General features: G+C 38.6%; 1 protein-coding gene across 2 annotated transcripts; it reads right to left on the bottom strand.

Moving 5' to 3' along the window:
* On the bottom strand, nucleotides 1-15,096 carry actr2b (actin related protein 2b). 2 transcript variants are annotated; one of them, XM_008428868.3, is made up of 10 exons: nucleotides 14,943-15,096; nucleotides 11,778-11,888; nucleotides 11,473-11,487; nucleotides 9,595-9,810; nucleotides 9,313-9,385; nucleotides 6,965-7,101; nucleotides 6,703-6,852; nucleotides 4,413-4,558; nucleotides 4,026-4,158; nucleotides 1-1,541 (listed from the first exon to the last, which is right to left on the bottom strand). In XM_008428868.3, exons 1-10 carry the CDS (start codon nucleotides 14,988-14,990, stop codon nucleotides 1,371-1,373), a joined length of 1,200 nt encoding a protein of 399 aa, XP_008427090.1. In that variant the 5' UTR covers nucleotides 14,991-15,096; the 3' UTR covers nucleotides 1-1,370. The 2 variants fall into 2 exon arrangements, with proteins under 2 accessions (XP_008427090.1, XP_008427092.1); XM_008428870.3 differs by lacking the exon at nucleotides 11,473-11,487.
* Between the last annotated feature and the right edge of the window lie 560 nt (nucleotides 15,097-15,656).

The following is a 15,656-nucleotide window of genomic DNA, read 5'->3' as shown; positions in this document are numbered from 1 at the left end:
TCATTATAAATCACTTTTATTTAAATCAGCGTTAGGCAGTTATGCTATGAACGACACAGGAAAATAAAAACAAAAAAACTGACACAAAAGAAAGACATTAAAACATGAGATCCAGTCAACAATAACTGCACTTGGCACTGGATAAGACGTTCATGGAAAAAGGGGGAAGAAAAAAAAATTGTAATGATAAAGGTACACATTTTTCATACCCAAAATAGAAGTGCCTCCAGTAACGCGTCAAACCGCTGGAGCCTGGAGAACTTAAATACGTTTTCTTTTTCTAGGATATTGTGATATTTTCCAGCTTTAATGACCGCTCAACCTGCCTCCAACCGTTTGGATCTGAGAGACAAAACGGTGCGACGGTGACCACTCATATCCATTCGAGATTTACATCTAAAGAGAAGGTAGAAATTAACAAATACTCACTCCTTCCCACTTCTTATTAACTGTGTTTCCCCTCCCACAACTAACCCCAAACGTACCGTCACAAACCCTCTGTCAAGCTTAGGGGCTTTCACTTTTTCTGTCCCTTTATGAATCAACCATTAATTTCTTTTATATATAAAAAAAAAAAAAATCTAAGAAAAAAAGCGCAAGAATGTGTCACTCTGTGCATTCCATTTCCAATGGGTCAATGCACAACACCAGGAGGAAATTCATGAAAAAAAGAAAAGAAAAACAAAAAACAGTAATGCAGAACTTAAGAATTCAGCCACAGAAGAGCAGAGCCATAACCCCTCACCCAGAAAACATGTCATGATATCATTTATATATATATATATCTATATATATATATATATATATATATAAAATTAAAAAAAATAAAAAATGTGATCAGTTCGCGCTCGCCTATAACAGATGCTGAAAGCGCCGTGGCTGTTTATTGATGGGCTCTGAATGCGACTTTATGAGTTTGAGACTTTGCATCATTTTAATCCTCCTAAAAGGCCTGAAGCTGGTGGAATGACCCATCTACCAGGTGAGCATCTCCACCATGGGGGAAAAAAAACCCAAAAAAAAAACCCAGTAAAAATAAAACATTTCAAATCGCAAAGCAGGAAGTTACTTTGCGGGGTTGTGGGAGGCTTCCTAAACAAGGTTTGAGCCAATCCTCGAACAGGAGAGAAGAAAGGAAAAGAGGAAGGAGGAGAGAAGAGAAGAGGAGCGGGAAGAGAGAGAGGTAAACTCTTGATGCTTTCAGATGTTTGAGGAAAATTCAAGAGCAGCCGATACATTTAGGAAAAAGAAAAAAAAAAAAAAAAAGAGGGATAAATAGATATAAACTCTGCAATAAGGGCGAATGGAGGAAATGTGTGTTTGTGAATCTGTGTTTTCAGGTGTGCGGCTGTTCTGTCCGTCCCGGTGCTTTATCTGACGGTGACTCCGAGTTTTTCCAGCACGCGGACTCCTTTCTCCTGGTACTCCTCCCGGGTCAGCCAGAAGTTGTCCTTGTCCTTCATGATGTCGGCCAGCACCGCTCCACCCAGGAACACCATGTGCTTTCGCCTGGGAGGATCCTCAATCCGGATCTTAAATTTCTGCACGACAAGGGGAACGCAGAGGGAGTTATAATAAGTTTACAACACAACAGCGCGTTCCCCAGCGAAGGCCTTCGTGGTTTCTCTGATCCACACGGCGAGGGAGATCGGGATCAAAGACCCAACTGGCCTCTGCCGTGGATGAAGATACGTTTTTGTTCCCGGGATCAGGATTTGTGCCACAAAATGAGTAGTTACCATGACTAAAATCAAGCTTGTTAGCGTTTACAGACCCAACGTTTTTATAGTGCGACCTTGAAGTTCCTCTCAGTTTATCTTCTCGCAATCCCGTTCCTAAATTCAGATGTTGAAAGACAAACCCTGCAGTAAAAACGGTAGTCAAGAGCTCCTACACATCCCCCCCGCCCCCCCATTCTTATACAGCAGGAAAAAAAAAGCTAAATAAACGGACTCATTGAGAGAGAACTGGACGGATCGAAAGAGATAGAGAGACAGAAAACTGATATCTTTTCATAAACATTTAAAAAAAAATACGTGTCTTGAAATTTGTCCATTTTCATATTTAAAATTTCACAAATTACCTAGACTAAAGCAGCTTTTAAAACACAAAGTAGGACAAAAATAAATAAAAAAAACCCACTAAAGATATTTAAAACAAAAGAAAAAGTGGCAATATCAGAACTTTGTCCTGAATATTTATGCATCAACTTCACAAGACTAGTGACACTTCATATTCAAAGAAATAAAAAAAATAAGTTGAAGCAGCGAACCACAAAAGTATTTTTTTTGGCTATGGGGGGACACATAAACTCCGAGCATAATATTTATATGAGTTATTACCTTGTAAATTTTATTTGGTGCATGACACGTCAGTCTCAATATTAAATCCTGCAGGCTGCAGTGCTAATGACGCTTCCTGGAGTCGGTTTTTATACAATAAAAAGTGTTCATAATGTTTTCCTTCCTAACCGTTGGTTACGTTCATTTCCTGGGAAATGTTTCAAAGCCTAATGCGACGCAAAACCAAAACGATCTGAAACACAGATGCTTTGTAGAGTTATTACACATCAAGTCTAGGTGGTGTGTAAAACGTGTCAGGAGGTTATGAAAGATTAAAAGACTCAAAAACACTGGAGGAACAACCCAGTTTCCTCTCAGTAGGGTGAAAAGCAAAGCTGTAGTTTATTGATCAGAGCAAAAACTTAACGGAATCTATAGTTTACAACTCAAAATACGGTTGTGCTTTTTTTTAAAAACAAAAGATTTTTCTATATTTTCTGACAAACAACCAGATTCTTCCTGTATTTCCTATGAGGGAAATTTCAGTACAAAGAACTGTGAGGTTTTATCAATATTTATTCTTCATAAATTGTTAAAGGAACATTTTTATCTTGACTTAGTTAAGTTTTTGTTCCAGTTTTCTAACTACCGTTTCATTTATGCAAGGCTGAAAATGTTCCATTTTAGAATTAGAAATTTTTCTTGAACTTTATTTTTGGATTTAATGACACTAGCTCAAAAGGTAAATTACATTAATATTTATTTTAAGATAAAAAGAGAAATATTATGAAACTCGCTATTGTTTGAGCTCATATTTTATTCTTATTTAACAGTCAAATATCTTAACTGCTTTTTTGTTGTTTGTAATTCGTTTGTCTCTTTTGTAAATGAGATCTTGGATCTCAATAAGAAGCCGTATAAATAAAAGTTAAAAAAAAATTAAGGATAAAAGCTGTCATTTATTTTTATTGTTAGTTAAATAAGGAATACTTTTTTTAAACACAAGTTCTTACTTTCTCCAGAAAATCTCAGATGAAACAAAAAGTATATATTTTAATAGTGTATGGCATACATACATCCTATAATACAAATCGTAGGACTGAGTTAACAAATAAGAAAACAAGCCTACTTTGGCCTCATTTCAAGATCATTTAACGACCCAACTAAACTTTCTGTTCTCTGAATTGTCAAAACTCGAGGCAGATGTTTTATTTCATTTATCTTTTACAGTGACAATATTGTTTTCTTCATTTCATTGCTCATATTAAAAGGACATAAATCAAACAGCTGCCATTTACAGCTGAAGTTCAATGTAAAATATAGGATTGGATTAGGACAGTGAAACTCATAGGAATCACAAAGATGAAAGTCTTTTACACTTTTGGCACCACCTGGTGGTTGGTTATGTACACAGCATCAAAAATACAACATCGTATTAATCTGTTTTGGAAACTTCAGGGAGATAGTCAGAGTTTCTTTAAAACTCAGACTACAATAAACACCTAAACATTTTTCCATTTGTTCAAAGCTCCAGTAACACTATTCTGATCTCTGGATGTCTAATTTCAGAGAATAAAAGCTGAACTTAAAAGTTACATTTCCTTCAAAAAAAGATGTAGTGTTTGCAACTCAACTGATTGTGATATAAAATCATTGCAATAGTTTCTCCTCTTCCTGCCACATCCAGACAGTTTTAGGTCACACAGTCAGTTTAGGGGAAAGATGTTAGGGTTGGTCTCTCACCGAAAGTTTGTCCACGTCTCCCTTGAGCACACGCTCCAAGTACAGCTGCTTCAGTTCCCTCTCCAGTCGGGACGGCAGCCCTGGGTACATGGTGGATCCTCCCGACAACACGATGTGTTTGTAGAACTCGGGCCTGACCGGAGGGAAGATGGACGACAGTGAATGAGACTTGAGAACCCATCGTCTTTGGGTGCGTATAGCCTTAAAGTCTTAAAACATTCGAGATTCACTTCAAACACAGATTGATATCCTCTCAGTGACCACGTCATTGGTTTAAAAAAAAAAAAAGAAGATACTGACTTTACCCGACAGTTTTTCTTTTTTAATATTTCAAACCAAGATCAAGAGATGTAGGTTACAATGGCGTATTGGACTCTTGGGGCTCACCTGGTGTCTATGTCAGCGGCCTGGATGGTGTTGAAGAGGAGCTCGGCCACTCCGACGCCCTCCACGTTGATGAGGTGGGGCTGGAACAGAGCCTCAGGGGCCTCAAAGCGCTCTCCTCCCACCTTGATCACACGGCCATCTGGCAGCTGGAAACGTGTGGGAGGGAATGAGATGAAAAGAGGAGAGTTTGGTAGAGTGCCTTGCGATTTCAGGTTAAGAAAGGTACAACACTACCAAAATGGTTCTGAACAAAGTAGAACCTTCCCCAAACCACTTGGGAATTCTGTTTTCCCTAATATGGACATCAACATTCTCTAATGAGTGCAGATAATGAGCAGCCACAGAAACTGTGGACTCTAAGCCATGTTGAGCCAATGTGTTCCAAGTGTAAAAATAAAAAATTAAAAATAAGGCTTCATTGAGTAGAGAGCAGTGGGAGGAAGTGGAGCCCTGCTGCTGCCACAAAGTGGCTGCACAGGAAATGATGTCACGCACAGTTCAGCAGCCCTTCGGCCACAGTCACATTGCCCTCCTTGTTTCGGTGCGCCTTGCGCGCCGACTCGCCTACACCAACCATAACACACACACACACACGGTCACAGTGAGCGCCGAGACACAACATGTGCTCAAAAAGGCGTGCAGGAACATAGACGTTTAGATTCTGCGGTTCCCCTTCCAGAGGGGGAAAAAGAACCTCGGAAAGAAAAGCAAGGCTGATGGCAGAGAGCTGCACGCCCAGATGTTTGAGACCCAGAGAAAACAGCACTACCCCGCCATTAGGGAGCCAACTACGGACATGTGGCAGTCCCTCCAGCTCTCCGCTGATATTTTAATAACCTGCTAGTTTCGGTACTTCATAAGGAAAACTTTGATTATGATGCGCTATGTGGCAACGTGAAGCTTCAGCTGGTGTGTGGGGTATGGAAAGAAATAATTTTAGATTAAAGTAAACTAGACATTGATGTTCCCCTCCCCAAGAGGTGTGTTTTCACTGGCAGGGATACCTCAGGCCTGGAGAATGCAGATGTTCCAGTTTGTCATTTTTGTTTTACAAGTGACTGAAAATCTGTATGCAAGTTCTATTCTAGACACCTGGAGGTGGACGACTCGTCTTAAAAATGCAGATCTACACAGACGGTTAGATGTTGTCTACAAGTGAAAAGTATTTTTACAGTTTACTCTTTCTAATGGTGGACATATTTTATAAGTTGTTCTCTTTGTTGTTGTTTTACTGTTGGACATCAAATAATTTGTTTTCTATTTGATCACCGACCTCTAAAATGCCTGACTTGACAAATCCGATTTTGGCTGATACTGATTTGTCTGTAAAGTTGCTAGACATTAAAGCTGCAGCCTTGTCTTGTCTCCAACAAGTGGTGACACCTGCAGTGATTTAGTAATGACGGATCCAGTCGATTGCACCGACTTACTGAGCTGAAAACCTGCTCTACAGGACTAATGAGGGGTTTAGCTGAGCCAGAAGAAAAAGAAAAACAGCAGTTTCTGGCTTGGTTCTGTAGCATTTTTAATTTTATTGCCCTTCAATATTACCCATCTTAAAGTAATTTTTTTTTTACCATTTTAGATGTCAAATGAAATGCAATTTTATGGGGTTTTTTGTAGATTTTGTGTGTTCTCATATCTCTGTTGTTCCCTTTTTTATGACCGTTTCCTCAGTTCCACATTTTCAGACATTTTAATTTAGCCATCTAATAATTACTATTATTTTATTAACCTATTATTGTGTGACTGCAGACTATGTTTGTTCTTTAGTTTTAGCGTCTCTGAATTAACCTGAGTATATGAAAAGTTCCCTACAGAGAAAATCTTATTCATAGAGAAACACTGAATATAGAAAAATGAGCTAGAGAAGTAACCTTCACACAAGTAAAGAAAAAAAAAAACTTTCATTCCAAATCTATTCAGTGGAAGTGAAATTCCGGCAGAATTAAATTACTTAGAATTGTGAGAAGACAATACAAGCACAGATATTTTAAAGTGATTTGTTTAAGAACGTTTGTAGCGGTTGAATATGAAGAATACAACTCTTGTTGTAATGCTGAATAAAGAAAATAAATGGTGCAATTTCTCACCACAGCACTTCCTTTTCTCCATATATAGAAGTGAACCAGCTGAACCAGAAGTTACCCCTTTATAACCAATGCAGGCCGCTGGTTACGCAATAAGGTCTGTGAAACACACCTTCAACTCCATTTCAGGAGTTTATCAAGTGACATCACAAAGGAAGTTACACCAATTGCACAAAAATCATAAATAAGTGTAGATGTACCGTATAAGACTCCACCAACACAGTGGTCTCCAGAGCCAGCTTCTGCTCCTGCTCGATGTTGTAGCCCACGTAGCAAAGCTTCTCCTTCATCATGCGAACCGTCTCAAAGTCTGCAGAATGGTTGAAGGCGTAGCCCCTCAACAACAGCAGCTAAATCCAGAGAAAGAAGAAGGAAAAAAAATAGGGGGAGGGAAGCTGGATTAGATCAAGTCAGGTCAGTGAAGCTATTTTATTTTTTTCGTCTTCCTTGGAGACTGTATACCTTTATGAGGTAGCGGGTGATGTCCCTGCCTGCGATGTCCAGACGTCGTGTCAGGTGGGGCAGACTGAAACCCTCGTACACTGGGCAGATGTGTGTCACACCGTCGCCCGAGTCCACCACCACACCAGTCAGAAGGCCTGGCACAAGCAAGCAGGGCAGGTTATTATTTATTCCTTGAGTAAATGCTGATCAGACAAGTGCTTTATGACAAAGGGGGACAGACTTGCTGAGTAGAGGAACAAAAACACTAAACAATACCAACATCTTAATAATCGGGATTTGTGCAAATGAATTAAATCTCCAAAAGCATTTTAAGATTGTACAGAGGAAGGTTGACATCTTAGAGCAAAAACATTAGTTAAACTGCTCTTTAGGACTCTCATATATGAATTGTGCATACATATGGGGTGATACAAGCTAAGAGCTGCACCCTTCAACTGTTTATTCAAAAATAGGGCAAAAAGGGCTTATGTGGGCAGTTGCCCAGGGCGGCAAATGTTTTGGGGGGCCCAATGATTATTTTTTTCCCCCTCACATATGTTTTTCAAACATACTTTATAATAAAACTCATAAGCAGGTGAGTTGTACTATCATTTTGGGGATTTTTTTATTTATTAATATAAACAATATTGAAGTATTTGAAAGTCATGAAGTCATCGTAGATTTTTTGGAAACAATATGGAACTATTGGACAGGGGACATATTAAACCTACAATGTATCAATTCATACCTGCTGATATATAGGACTACGTATTAATGTACCATAATTTAGTAGAAGAATTTTTCTGTAGTGGGCAGGGCACCAAAACTGGTTCCAGCCCATCCTTGTAAATCCATCCTTGTGTACTTGGATTAACTATTGAACTTGGTTCAATTCAGATATAGGATAGAAAAATGTACTCGGATGATAAAATGAGAATAATCTTGACATTCTTTCCATTTTCCAATTTACCCAACATTTTTATTTCTCTCTGTTTTTTTCTGAAGAAAAAGATAATAAAAATGGGAATTGGTTCAAACTGAACTAGGCAAAGAATCTTGGAAATCTAGATTGACCAGTACAAGTCTGATCAACTGTAAAAGCTAATCTGGTTTATAAATGCTCCACTGGAAAAATATAAGATTTATAACTAGACCAACAATTACACTGACTGAAAAGTAAAAATTAAAATGTATACATCTAGTCCTGAGGCAAACCTGGAAAATCTGATAAGCGGAAGAGAATTGCTCGCATTGTTAAACTCTCTTAAATGTTCAAAAAGCAGGTTGTAAATTATCTGATGGCGTTTGAGCTTTGTTTAAAAAGCATATTTGCAATTGGACATCAGTTCTGCTCTACACATGTGAACACAACCCTAAATCACCTCTATTTTGTAACAGTTCAAACTTATAAACAGCTCAACGTTTGCCGACCGACTCAAAACTTAAAACGTTGAAGGAGGACCACGTATTGGAATGAGTGTGGGAAAATATCTCCTCCACTGTATGAAACTCCACCCCTTAGAGTGCAGGAGACCTCATCAAACCCTAAAACTGTTCATCACACTTGTTAGTGTAATGATAATAGGTGATGCTTTTATAGCCAACACTGGTCATGTATGCCTTAGATGAAGGTAGAGGACATAGGGGAAGTCTAACACGGGACTAAATCAAAACAACTATTGGTTTTTCTAACAGTCTGTCACTTAAAAAACTCATTGTTTAAGATCCAATTTTTAAGCAAGAATTAAGATTTTTGTTAGGCAAAATCTTCTTACATGAAGACATGATTGATTTAGTTCAGCAGAAATATGGGAGTGAAATATTGTTGAACAAGGAAGAAAAGGCATCGTAAGACAGCAATTGTTTGATTAAACCAGGGATCTGCAACCTGCAGCTGCGGAGCCTTCTACAACGGCTCTTAACTTTGGACAAAACAAATAGCAGGGTGTTTGTTATTGAATAATTGCAATGAATTTCTAGAACAAAGCGACTCAAAAAAAATACTGTTGGTACCTTTAAAGATACATTTCTTATCATTAGGTTTAAGAAAAAACAAAAGCAAAAAAAACATTTTCACAAATACAGAATTCATAACATTGCTCTACTAGCAAAATGTAGATGTGTTTTTGTTATTTCAAAACCTAAAGACAGAATTGAAATAGTGATTCTTTAATAAAAACGACAAACTACATTGAGTAAATATTGGCCAAAAGTTATGAGTTTTTTTTTTTTTTTTAAAGATCATGTAACAACTGTGGCTCTAAACCAGTTTCATTTAGCTGGACTGAGAGTAAAAAATGGCTCTTTGGGTTGTAAAAGTTACAGATTGATGGTATAAACCTTCAACCATGGCATGAAAACCTTACCCTGGGCATACAGCGTCAGGACAGCCTGGATAGCGATGTAGACTCCTGCAAACTGGTACGTCTCAAACATCACCTGTGTGGAGGACGAGCAAATTTATCGGTCTGATAAGAAACAGCTAGCAGCACATGCAAACATTAGCTTTTTAAATCGTCATTTACAAGAATTTATATCAGCATCACTTCTGCAAAGCTTTTAATACATTGCATCCTCCGTGACAGCTTGTTTAACTCCCTTCAATCAGGCAAAGTAAGCCGCTCCAAAACAGACACGCGTCACTGTACCTCAATGATTTTCTCCCGGTTTTTGGTGGGGTTCATGGGGGGTTCGGTCAGCAGGATCTTGCAGTTGCGAGACTCGATGTTGAGCTTCTCCGGGCCGAAGGTGTAGTCCCAAAGGTGCTTCATGTCATCCCAGTTCCGGACAATCCCGTTCTCCATGGGGTAGTTCACCTCCAGCATGGAGCGCAGCTCGCTGGCCTCGTCTCCCACCATCAAGTCCTGGAGGAAGGAGTCAGCAGAGACGAATACTGTTAGGATTCATGAAGGTCCTTGTTTGGTGTCACTCAGACAAGTTGAAAACCAATAGGGCTGAAACGATTAATCAAATTAATAGCGATTAAGTGTATTAATCGCAATTAATACATTTTTGAAATAATCGGCAATTAATTTAGTAATCAATTAATCGCTCAGCGAGTATACGGACTCTAAAAATGGCCTTTTGCTGAAAGAACACCACAGTCAGAGAGGATATTAAGCCAAAAAAAAGGTAAACATTTTGCATTTAAGATGACGCCTTCATTGTAAATATGTTCTACCCAGAACTCCTCAAGTGGCATTTTTAGCTTCACCTGGTTCAAATTCTACAGAGAAAATATATTGAGCACATTTATCCGAAACCACAAATAGATTAGTTGACGGTACTTTTTTTTTTTGTTGTTTACTGCATACGCATCCTTTGCTAGAAATGATCAAGTGTTCACTAAAGGAATGCTTTGTTATTGCATTTTAGGAAAAAATGTGCTTTCTTATTTAAAATAAAAGGAATTTAATTGTTGATTTGTACCTTTTTAATGCATTTCTAACAGCGTTTTAAAACAGCTTAAGTGACTAAATGAAAATTCTGTAAATTTTTTAAATCTGATTAATCGATAGAATAATTGATTACTAAAATAAATCTTAGTTGCAGCCCTATACAGTAACTTCATTACGTTCTCGTCCTCCTTGAAGACTAAAGCTTATACAGCTTGCGCCATCTGTCTACTGGCAAACAGATGTGTTCCTGTAGCCTTTCAGCTTGGGACTCTGTTACCCAGCATGCACTACAAAGCATCATTTTTCCATGCATTTACACCTGGAACCACTTCCCCTCGGCAATAGCAAACCACCCCTCGACCCCCACATCCAACCATCCACATGCACGGCCGCCTTGGCAATGTACACAGCTGCCGGGTTAGAACGCGGCGTTAGCCACACAGTCAAGCATCTCACGTTCCGCTTGGAGACATCAAAAGCCGACTGAAAGCAGCCATTTTATGGGTTCATCCTGTGTGCTTTGGCATCAACAAAGTACCAGTCGCAGGCATCGCCTCGATGTGGTCTTTAAAGAAAACCAGATGTCCTCTCATCTCAGACTCCCAGCTGTCTGCCATGCGTCCTCGTGTGAGGACACTACTACTACTTCTTCTGCTCCTGACTGGACGTTGCGTTAAAATGACTACAGTCCCAACAAACATGTAACCGGGGAGAACCGAGAGCTTAAGCTGACATTTCAATTTCTCTCCCGCTTAAAGCGGCGGCAGGGTTGAGGTGGGCGTTTTGGCTGTCAGGGCGCACGACGAGATCAGAGGCTCTAAAAATGGAAACGGTCCAAAATCTCTTTTAGCACTCCATCGATAACAGCTGGCCTCTGATTCATCGCAGGCATTTCTGCCAACGCGCTCAGCCCGCAGAAGGGAGTACATTAACAAAGTGATGGATGTCTTCCTTATTCCCTGCCACTCACTTGGCCCAAACACACACAAAAGAAGAAACCAGCAAACAAATTAGGTGTTAAATTAAAAAAAAAGAAGAAACCAGGTTCCTCATTTTCAGTTTGAGCATGACATTTAAAAACCATCTGCAGCAGGCAAGAACAGGACTCCCACAACAACCTGAACTTACCATCTTCTGGGAATTCTACTTCACCGAGGGAGAACGAACGTGAAGAAAGGGCAAGACAAGTAGAAAAAGAACAAAAGACGAATGAAGGAAAATAAACAGGAAGAAAAGTCATGACAGGTGCCAATAAAAACCCTGTGCTGTCTCCAAACCGCTTACCTCTGAACTTACAACACCTGATATCTAAAACTGATATACAGGTGGGGGTTTTCACACAAACCGTGTTCTTTTACTAAGAATTTTAAGGAATATTTTAAGGAAGAAGAAGAAAAAAAGAAAAGATTTTGGTCAGATGAACCACTTCGTACCTTGATCTCAATGTTTCCCACTTTGGCTGTGGAGCGGATGATGGGCCTCCCAACAAGCGCAGGGAAGATGTGCTCTGGGAAGTTGGAGCCTGCATAGCCGCACTTGACAAACTGCAAGAGGCAAAAAGTGGCCAGAGGAAAGAGGAAGTGATCAGCAGAGGCATTAAAGCGCTTCAAACATATGCAACCCACCAGTTAGCTCTAGAAATCTTGCGCATGAAGCCAAAACCTTTAAAATGTTTTTGATTTCTTGCATAAATATCCAAAAGAAATTTGTGGGCTGCACCTCCAAGGCTTATAAGGTTTTGAAATTGGGATTTTCATACATATTAAAGTTAATTTAATGGGAAGGTACTGGAGTTTCAAAAAACTAAAAGCTGCCTACACTTTTCAAACGAAGGTAAATTTGTTGGGTTTGGGGAGATTTTTTTTTTATCATTAAAAACAAAGTCATCACAATATAAACATGTGGATTATCACAATCACAAAGGACCTTTTGGGTATAATATTTGGTATTCCACAAAATTTTAGGGTCCAACCACTGAAATCCTGCAAGCTAACACTATATTTAGTAAGTTGGATAAGCTTTCAATGTACTTTATGGCCCCACTTTGTGATCTTCATGACCCAGATGCTAAAGATCAAGTTCCTAATTGGGTCATTGTTACGATGGGAAATAAGAAAAATAATTTGTATCACAATATTCAAGATAAATACTGCAATTTAATATTTTCCTAACATTAAGCATCTTTAGTAAAGGCGGTGAAAAATGTGGCATTTTTACATAAACTCTTCATACGATGAAACTCGTATGCCAAACAAGACCCAGTGACAGAAAATAAAATTGTAGAGACCATAAGCTTGCCCTTTAAAATTAAATGTGCAACTTTGCCCCATCAGTACAAGGACCAAATATTCCAAACCATTTTGTAACAACTATCTTCATGGTCTCTTGTTGCAACATTTAGCTTCTGTGCACAAAGCACTCGTTTCAGTTGTGTAACAGAGTCAAATGAAGGACCAAAAAAATAAATAAATAAATAAAGAACTGTTCACGCTTTAATCCTCTGAATTAAGAGCACAATATTTAAGTAGAGAAATTAGTTCAACCCTCCCTTACCAGCTTCAGGCAAAAGCTAAGATTTTAAAATAAGGTCATTTCTTGTGCCGATTTACAGCTCTCTGCATCGGCAGCTTTATATAAAAAGAAAGAAAAAAAATCAGTCATCTCACACTGATCTCTGAATATGTGCCTGTGACATAAGCGACTGTGGTTTAGTCTCTTCTCGCTTCCTCTTGACTTCTCTATTCAACTCTGACATATGGCTGGCTTTTTTTTCTCTCCATCTCTCTCTTTGCTGGCTTCACACAGAGCTATTGAAAAATTCACATCCAAAAAAAGCCTTATTAGTCAGTAACGCGCTGAGCCAACATCCTCCACGACTGCTGACTGTGTTTAGATAAGGAAGTCCCAGATGAGGCCGTAGTACCTGTGTGTGCAGTGAGCACATTCCTGAGTTTCGGCAAAGATTAGCAAGCCGAGTGCGTTGTGCATTTCAAGAGGTAGAAAATACACCGAAATCAGCTCAGGTGTGGTGACACAAAAAGTAAACTTTTTTTATAAACTTGATATATTGCAATGTGTTTGAGAGATTTTGTAATAAGATACAAACAAACATTTGTGTCATTTTCCAAGCTGCGATGGAGAATGTAGATTTAGTTTTTGAACCAATTAAGCTTTTTTTTTTTTTTTTTTGGCAAATGCCACTTTCTGATCTTCTACCTTATAATATTTTTTTCCTTTAAATTAAAACCAAAGTTGAAAAATGTGTTGCAGGTTCTGTGATAAAAAAATATTTGCTTTGAATCCAACAGAAAATGAAATAACTACTACCGTGTATCAAAGCATATATAGCCAGACTACTTGATGTTTAAAGATTTTATTTGACCTGTGAATTACTGATTAGAGCATTGTTGAAATATTGGCTGATTTTGACCTTTGACCTTCTGACTAGTGCATATTTAATTCATCCAGGGTTTATAAATGCAGAATCATAATTATCCTGTAATTGAGCAACCAAAGAGGTCAGCTTATTGCATTATTGCTCGAATGCAATAAAAAAGAACGTCTTTATCAATTTTTTTGGGCTAATCACCATACTTTGTTGATAAATGGCAGATATAATTGTGATTGTGTCGGTGTACAGCAATAAATTTAAATGCATCATAAACAAAACTGATCAAGGTTTAAGGGTCCCAAATGGATTGTCACAAATGTCTGCCTTTTAAAACAACGAAGATTTTAATGTGTGTGAATATGAAGCAATTAGGATGAAATGGCAAAAATGCGCCTTAAGATTGACATATTCATTGGCTAATGAAAACCTAACATTGGTCGACCGCTGTGACAAATTTATGGTTTTAATGTTTGGAGGTATTTTTTCACAGAAGTAAAGGCTCGTATGCTAGCATTTCCTGTATAAAATGCTTGTCAACAGCAATGGACCCAACAACTAAAAAAAAATGTGTGTGAAACGCGGTTAAAACATGACTGCGCTTGTGTGTTTTTCACCAAGTCTAGCCGACGCCAGGTAATATTTTTTGGGCGAAGTCGCTGCAAAGACAATTCAGGAGGTTCCTCTATTCACCTGACACGGCCTAGATAGCCTTCCACCTAGCCGTTGATGGCAATTTATACAAAAAAAACTATTCGTTTAAATTTATAAGCACACCAAATGAATAGCAAAAATAATGAAACTGCAAATTACGAGCTTTCGTAAAGTAAATCTCTATCAATCTCTGACGCTGCTAGCAGACAACCAGCTGTTTAACCTGACAAGCTACTTAGCTAGCAGCTTTAGCTCAGCTACCGTTGGTTGCGATGAACAGTTCCCGTTCGTCGCGATTTTAAACAACACGAGAGCGTCAGTCATAGCCACGAATTCAGCTCTAAACTTGACAACTGCAGAAACTCAGAGAGGTATTTTCGAGGCGATTTCGGATGAATGAAAATTTGCTGGAAACGAAGCTACACGCCCAGTTGAGGCTAGCTAGCTTCAGACGCTGACAGCCCCACTTCCTGTTTCAGCAAATTGTTCGACATTTCGGCTCCATCTAAAGCGAGGTGCAGCTCGATGAAGCAGCGAGCCGAAAATGCAAACCTACCCCGGTTCCATTGTCACAGACCACTACTTTCCTTCCCTGGCTGTCCATTGTGTAAAAGCCCAGTTGCCGCTGAACCCTCCTCAACTTTCTTCGGCAAGCCGGAAGGAAGACACAGCAGCCCGGCCAAGAAGAGGAAGGGAAGGGTGCTCATCCGGTATGTGACGGAGGCGCTAAAATCAATGGTTACTCCTTCTGAGATAGTTCGGTCTTCAACATAAAATGCTTTATATATATATATATATATAAAGCATTATGTAATAAGGTTTATATATAAAACCTTATTACATTACCGCGTAAAAGTCTTTAATGTTTTACATTTAATGTCTTACCAAAGTATTATTTTTCGTTATTTGACTTCAAGACATCTTTTATGCTTGAGCTGTTCTATCAAGATTCTCTGATTCGTAGTTGCAACTATGGAGGCCAGCAAATGCCAAGAAATAATTAATAAAACCGTAAATTTGTTCCATCTTCTATTTATCACTCTCGAAGCCACTCATGTTTACGTTTACCAAAAAAAATTATGAAGTTTGTGTTTTGATTTTTTAAGTACTGCTACTTGCTCCTTTCTCCTTCTCTTTGAGGTAACGTCATATGTTGCCATGGAAATGACTCTACTTACTAAGCAAAATTATGTTGGTTCAGACAGCTGGCAATATTCATTTGATATTAATTTATTAAATATTAATATCTGATATTAATTCAAAAAGGTCT

The sequence above is a fragment of the Poecilia reticulata genome, chromosome 15 (assembly GCF_904066995.2).
Source record: "Poecilia reticulata chromosome 15, P_reticulata-male-v2, whole genome shotgun sequence".
In the NCBI taxonomy this organism is placed as follows: Eukaryota; Metazoa; Chordata; class Actinopteri; order Cyprinodontiformes; family Poeciliidae; genus Poecilia; species Poecilia reticulata.
Note: the sequence above shows the minus strand (reverse complement) of the source record. Positions and strands in the feature narration are given on the sequence as shown.

Excerpts from the sequence above, each read along its gene's own strand:
- actr2b (XM_008428868.3), bottom strand. The coding sequence starts at position 14,990 with ATGGACAGCCAGGGAAGGAAAGTAGTGGTCTGTGACAATGGAACCGGG. Across the intron at positions 11,889-14,942 it reads TCTGTGACAATGGAACCGGG|TTTGTCAAGTGCGGCTATGC; the intron begins GTAGGTTTGCAT and ends TGCCTCTTGCAG. Across the intron at positions 1,542-4,025 it reads GAGACGTGGACAAACTTTCG|AAATTTAAGATCCGGATTGA; the intron begins GTGAGAGACCAA and ends CTTGTCGTGCAG.